General features: G+C 39.6%; 1 protein-coding gene across 1 annotated transcript in view; it reads left to right on the top strand.

Moving 5' to 3' along the window:
- Positions 1–7,382, top strand: part of DPP10 (dipeptidyl peptidase like 10) — a 351,805-nt gene that overhangs the window by 180,966 nt on the left and 163,457 nt on the right. The window contains exons 4-5 of the mRNA XM_006759014.2: positions 3,494–3,546; positions 3,648–3,729. Coding sequence (XP_006759077.1) covers positions 3,494–3,546; positions 3,648–3,729 — 135 coding nt within the window. The remainder of the gene's footprint in view (positions 1–3,493; positions 3,547–3,647; positions 3,730–7,382) is intronic.

Genomic DNA, 7,382 nt, shown 5'->3' with positions numbered 1-7,382 from the left:
TAAAATTTCTAAAAGTCAAGTAGAATATTGTGTGTCAAAACATATTACCAACCTCCCCATAGAGGGGAATTTGGGAACATCTAACAAAACTACATATACATTTACCCCTTCACCCAGCAATGCTGCTTCTAGAAATTTGCCCTGAAAATAAACCTCCATCTACATGAAACAACATATGTACAGGATTTTTCATTGTGGCAATGTTGTAATAGAAAAGTTAAGCAACAACCTAAATCTTCATCCTTAGAAGGCTGGTTGAATAAAAACTGGTACATCTACATAATGGAATACTATGTTACTGTACAAAAGAAGAAATTCTTACCATTTGCAACAGCATGGATGAATGAGGAGAGCATTATGCTAAGCAAAATAAGCCAGTCAGAGAAAGATAAGTATCACATGATCTCACTCATTTGTGGAATATAAAGAGCATCATAAATTAATGAATAAAAATAGATACAGAGACAAAGAAGCATTGAACAGACCATCAGACCTCAGAGGGAAGGCAGGGGGGGGTGGTAAGAGATCAACCAAAGAACTTGTATGCATGCATATAAGCATAACCAATGGACGCAGATTGTGGGGGGGGGGGGGCATGAAGGGGGGGTGAGGGATGTGCCGGAGGGTGAGGGCATATGCTGAGGGGTAGGGGACGTAAATTCGGGGAAAAGGAGACATATGCACTAGATGACAATAAAATCTTGATATGTTAAAAAAGGAAGTGCTGCCCTAACCGGTTTGGCTGAGTGGATAGAGCGTTGGCCTGTGTACTGAAGGGTTCCGGGTTCGATTCTGGTCAAGGGCATGTACCTTGGTTGCGGGCACATCCCCAATAGGGAGTGTGCAGAAGGCAGCTGATGATGTTTCTCTCTCATCGATGTTTCTAACTTTCTACCCCTCTCCCTCTCCCTTCCTCTCTGTAAAAAAAAAAAGAAAGAAAAACAAAAAATCAATACAATATATTAAAAAAAGGAAGTGCTATCAAAATAAGGAAATAAAGAGATACAAATTAACACAAAATGAATTTAGACCAGTGTGCCTTAATACAGATAATTACTAAAGCTAAATCCAATTCTCATTGAAAAAAAATCCCTTTTAAAATTGCTGCAACACTATGCAAACAAACAAAGACAGACCTCTACCTCTAACCCTGCTGAAGATTCCTCCTACCCAACTCATTATATTCTGTTGTGGACACCAAAGGCTATTTTAACTATGAAAGTTACAAAACAAAGAAGTATTTGAGATCTGCCTGGACCACACACACACACACACACACACACACACACACACACACACACACACACTACACCAAGGGCAGTGGATTTAGAAGAGCTCTAAACTAGGAGTAAAGGACTAGGTTCTAATTATCTGCAGATGGAAAACTGCTGGCTTTGTAGGACACCTACAGATGAGCCTGCAAGCCTGCACCTTATTGCTTCTACCTGTTCTGGGTTTAGGGGCGAGTCCAGGTAAACTTATTTTTTGTGGTCTCCCACCTCAACGCACCAGCTGTGAGAAACAATGCTGTGTCAGGCTAAGAATTACAAGACAGGAAGCAGGTTTCCATATCTCCCTCTCAAAATCACATCATTTACAGGACATTTAAGTCTTTTGGAGTCATTCATTGAGAAGAGCCAGCTACCTCTATGACAAACATCACAGCAAGAGACCAAATTCAATGGTTATATCCAATTTTGCCTCAATCATTGTTTCAGCCTGCTTTGCCTAAAAGGTAATGCACAGCAATTTTTTTTTCCCTCTGGAGATGGATGTGAGCCTAGAATTCAGGTATAGCCCTAGATGATTTACAGATAGGATGAATGGTTTACATTACCCATAATGCCATGTACACATGTGTCTGCTTTGAAGGTCAAGTGCTCACTTGACAGTGTGCTTTGGCAACAGAACTTTCTGAGATAAAAAATGTTTATAGATGTGATCACATTTCTCACCTATCAGCCATAGTAGCAAATTCAAGGCTCAAAAGATGTATTCATTAAGGAATTGTATAGCATATGATGTGAATGTCAAAATAGACACCAGTAAAAATCATTTTTATAGACAACTCTATAGTGAAGGCAATCTCAAAGTTCAGTTATTTCCAAAGGAAGAAAGCTTCACTGGAAAACACAGTATTACCACAAATAAGGGAAGGATTGTTATTTCACTATAAAGAGAACACTAGTATTGCTTTTCCAAATATGTGGGAATCCTGTTTAATTGGAGCTATTATTGCACTGAGAATAAATAACACATTGACCTCAAGCGAGTTTTAGTTGAGTATTATACAATTTGTATAATGTACATCCACTATAGGAGTTAATAAGCTTTTTACAATTGCATGCTGAAAGTTTAAGTACTGTAAAAGCTGAAAATAATAATCTAATTTAATATAGCTAGATAAACGTTTTGTTCACCAAACTAAGTAGCTTAGAGAAAAATAATTTTTTCTAGCCTATTGTTTTTGCATTTTTCCTCATTTACTCAGTCGTCCACTATTTCATCATTTCTAATTACTAAGAACCAAATGTAGAAATATCTTTGCATTATCCACTATGGTCCATCTTTGGGATTTGATGTCACCCCATCATAGGTTCTGTAATCCTTGGGAAGATGGCCTTTAAAAAGAAACAAGGTTCTAAATAAGATGGTACTAACATCTCTTGAAGATTACATACTTGCAAACAACTATTTAATATATTATTTTCAACAATTTCTATGAAGGGGTTAGGGGAGGTATCACATTTTGTTTCCAACAAAAAACACCTCAAGCTATATGAGATTTTCTCCATCAGAATCATCACTCAACAAATACTGTTGCATGTTGCATGCAAACATGACTTTGTATTAGGGAATGTGGAGGATGTAAAGGTAATACACAACTGGACCTGACAGCATTCTGGGGGAGAAGAAGACATATACTTAAAATAGTTTTAACGTGTACACTAAAGGGTGAGAGTGTCCTGAGAGTCTGAGTAATCTGTGAGAGAGATGGACAAGGAGGAGGAAAAATTTCCACCTGAGTTAGGGTAGGATTGCCTAGAAAGAAAAAGTTCAGAATATACAAGGGAAATTTGTCTAAGGCAATTGAAATATAGACTAGATGAAGGAAAGCAGTGCATTATAAGGATGGCAAAACAGGTAGACTCCAAATACCAAAAGCCTTAAATATCGATAGAATAGTGTGAACTTTATTTATAGATGATAAGGAATCACTAAATATGTTTAACAAGATAGAATTTTGATCACAATTATACTAAGTATAGAGTGGACTGAATAAAAAATGTGACTGATGGTCAGATAAAAGTTAGAAGGCTACTGCAGTAAGGCTCAGAGAAAATAATGAACCCCAGAACTGCAATATGTCCCATTTTGATTTCTCTTTAAAATCAATACTTGGCTGCCCTGGAATTTAATAAAAACATATATACAGATTAAGATAGAGCCTTTATTTCAACTATAGTCAATAACTCTTTTTTTTAAATTTCAGATTTTTCATTATTCGTATACTGCTTCATATGTGATTTACAACATACACACTAGGTAAGTTCTTTGATTTTCTGGTTTTCCTGAGAAATTGTCCAAATTAATTACTAGTGTAGATGTCAATTTGTTCATGTAAAAACTATTTGCCTTTTTTCAAGGGAAGTTTGGGAGTTAAACCCTCCAGAAGTAGCGGACTCCGTGTTGCAGTATGCGGCCTGGGGTGTCCAAGGGCAGCAGCTGGTAAGCACAGGCACTGGGATGCACAAGTACCATCAGCCGTGGCCCTAGGGCCTAGGCAATGTTTACAGACCCACTACAGTGGGTTACAGACTATTTTGAAAACATTTTTTATTTTCAATTATAGTTGATATTCATCATTTCAAGTTTACTCCCCAGTTACCAGACATTATATAATATGTAATCATCTCAGTAATTTCCATGCCCACCCAGCACACCTAGTTATTAGAATAGTACTGACTATATTCCCTATGCTGTACTTTACATCCCCATGACTATTCTGTAACAACCAATTTATACTTCTTAATCACTTCACATTTTTTGCCCATTCCCCTAACCTCCTTCCCCTCTGGCAATCAACACAAAGTTCTCTGTATCTACGAGTCTGTTTCTTTTCTGCTTGTTCTTTTTGTTTGAAGATTCAATTGTTGATAAATATGTATTTATTGCCATTTTATTGTTCATATTTTTATCTTCTTTTCTTCTTCTTACAGAAGACCCTTTAACATTTCATATAATGCTGGTTTGGTGGTAATGAACTTCTGTAGCTTTTTCTAGTCTGGGAAGCTCTTTATTTGTCCTTTGATTCTACTAGTAAATGATACTTTTCTGGGTAGAATAACCTTGGTTGTAGGCCCTTGCTTTTCATCACTTTGAATATTTCTTGCCCATCCCTTCAGGTCTGCAAATTTTCTATTGAGAAATAATCAGACAGTCTTATGGAGCTCCCTTGTAGATAATTAACTGATTTATCTTGTTATTTATAAGATTCTCTGTTTGTCTCTAACCTTTTGCATTTTAATTATAATGTGCCTTAATGTGGGCATCTTTGGGTTCATCTTGTTAGGAATTCTCTGTGCTTCCTGCACTTGTATGTTTATTCCTTTACCAAGTTAGGGAAGTTTTCTGTCATTGTTTTTTTTTTTTAATAGATTTTCAATTTCTTTGCTCTCTCTCTTCTCTTCTGGTGCCCCCATGATTAAACATCCTTATCGTTGTGCTTCACAATGAAATCCCATATAACACTGTATGGGATGCACAGCCCTTCATATCCACACTAAATGGCTGAATAATCTATACTAATAAAAGGGTAATATACTAATTAGACCAGATGTCTTCTGGACGTCCTTCCAGACAAAGCCACAGAGAGGTATCACCTCTGTGGTGGGGGCTGAGGCAGAGGCCATTAGGAGCAATCAGGCCGGCAGATGAGAGCAGTTAGGAGATATCAGGCTGGCAGGGGAGGGCAGTTAGGGGAGATCAGGCCAGCAAGGGATGGCAGTTAAGGGTGACCAGGCCAGCAGGGGAGCAGTTAGGGGGTGATCAGGCAGGAGGCAGAGGTGATTAGGGGTGATCAGGCTGGCAGGGGAGCATTTAGGGGCATCAAGCCAGCAGGCAGAGGCAGTTAGGGGCATTCAGGCAGCAGGCAGGTGAGTGGTTAGGAGCCAGTGGTCCTGATTGCAAGAGGGATGTGTGACTGCTGGTTTAGGCCCTAAACCAGCAGTCACACATCCCTCTCACAATTGGAATCACCCGAGGGGTCCTGGATTGGAGAGGGTGCAGGCCAGGCTGAGGGACCCCCACCCCTGTGTACAAATTTCGTGCACCGGGCCTCTAGTCCTATATAATAAAAGCCTAACATGCTAAGTGTCTATTCGTCTAGTCAGCCATTCAACCAATCAAAACATAATATGCTAATGCTATGCTAAGGCCACTCAACCACTTGCTATGATGTGCACTGACCACCAAGGGGCAGACACTCAAACCGGTAGGTTAGCTTCCTGTTGGGGTCCGGCCAATTGGGACTGAGCAAGACAGACTGGACAGCCCTGGAGCCTTCCCACAGTCCCTCCCTGGCCCCAATCATGCACTGGTGGGATCCCTTCACCTGGCCTGTGCTCTCTTGCAATCTGGGACCCCTTGGGAGATGTCAGATAGCTGGTTTCGGCCCAACGACAGAATGACCGGTCATTATGATGCACACTGACCACCAGGGGGCAGATGCTCAATGCAGGTCAATGTACTCCCACAGGGGGAGTGCCATTCAGCCAGAAGCCAGGTCCATGGCTGGTGAGTGCAGTGGCAGTGGCGGGAGCATCTCTTGCCTCAGCAGCAACACTAAGGATGTCCAACTGCCAGGTTAGGCCCGTTCTTCCTGGGGAGTGGGTTTAAGTCATCAGTTGGACATGCCCTGAGGACTCCTGAACTCTGAGAGGGCACAGGCTGGGCTGAGGGACCGCCCCGCCCCCACCAAGTGCACAAATTTCATGCACTGAGCCTCTAATTGATTTAATCATTATGAATAAAAGCCAATGATTTAAAGTAAAAACAAAGTCAGCAGTTCAGATACCATAGATTATACATAGTATATTTACCTTTATCATGTGTAATAGAGAAATTTTAAAGCAATGTATAGTATATACCCCAAGGAGGATTGTTTCTAGATCCATTCCATTATGACACTCCTGAAGAGTGGCAGTAGGAGCTGCTAGATGTGAAGATTAGGTCAGTGAGACAAAGAAGGGCAGGGAGTAACAGCCTAGGCTGGGCTGCTTTGGCTCACTGGGAAGTTAGAGGAAAGGGGGCTTTGTAGACAGGTTCTGGGGTTCGCCCAGGACAAGCTGCCACTGCTCATTGCTCTCCTGGTTGCAAGTCCCTTGGAAATTAGGAGATAAGTGACTGTGGGGAAAGGGAAGGAAGAGGGAATGACACAGGCATGATCCCTTCAGGAAAGCATGCTAAGATCTTAATTTTCAGGGGTTTTAAAGGCTGGGCATTTAGGGAATTCTTAGGGGTGGATCAATAGAATATTCATAAGCTTTATGTTGATGTACCAAAATAAGATTTATTCTTTTAATTTGTCTGTCCTTGGGTGTGGTTGATACAAATGGCACTTGATTGGAATTCTGTTATCTGTCTCCCTAAGTAGAGTGATTTATTCTCTGATTGAGGAGGATAAATGCAAACCATTTACTGTTAAATGTCTTTGGTTTAGGGAAGATAGGATTTACTAGGTGGCCAAAAACTGCTATTTAACTATAGGTCTCAGTTTCTCTATTTTCATTATCCTGGAATTTCCCTGGCTTCATACTATTCTATAACAAAGGCTGAATCAATATATTTATGGACATAAAATTCCAGAACCCAGAAAGGTCCAGATAAATTTATGTTTGTGTCACTGAGGAGCCTTAAGGGAATTCTTTGAAACTTTGATTTGTTTTAAATTATTCTCTTAGCCCCCAAATCTGAAAAGAACCTACAGCTATGTCAAAATAATAGTTTGATATTCTCAAAGAATTATTAAATCATTAATTTAGTTACTCCTACATTATTGATTTCTTACTCTTCAATATATTTGAGAAAAAAATCATAAAGTATACTTGAAGTTTATAAAAATCATAGATCTCATGGGAGTCATTTTCCAAGTGATTGGATCCATTTCTTAGTAACTGCTGACCTTGAAAATATTATTCAATCTCTAATGCCTTAGTTTCATTATCTTTAAAATGGTGACAATAACAGGACTTTATTGATAGTGTGAGTCTGGTGTTTAATGTATAAATATAAAACACTTGGAAAAGTATCTGACCTATGGTATTTCAGTGTTGTTAATTTTTATTACTAGAGGCCTGGAGCACGACATTTGTGTACTGGCG

Source organism: Myotis davidii, unplaced genomic scaffold (assembly GCF_000327345.1).
Source record: "Myotis davidii unplaced genomic scaffold, ASM32734v1 scaffold373, whole genome shotgun sequence".
NCBI lineage: Eukaryota > Metazoa > Chordata > Mammalia > Chiroptera > Vespertilionidae > Myotis > Myotis davidii.
The sequence above is the reverse complement of the archived record's forward strand: the minus strand, read 5'-3'. Positions and strand labels throughout refer to the sequence as shown.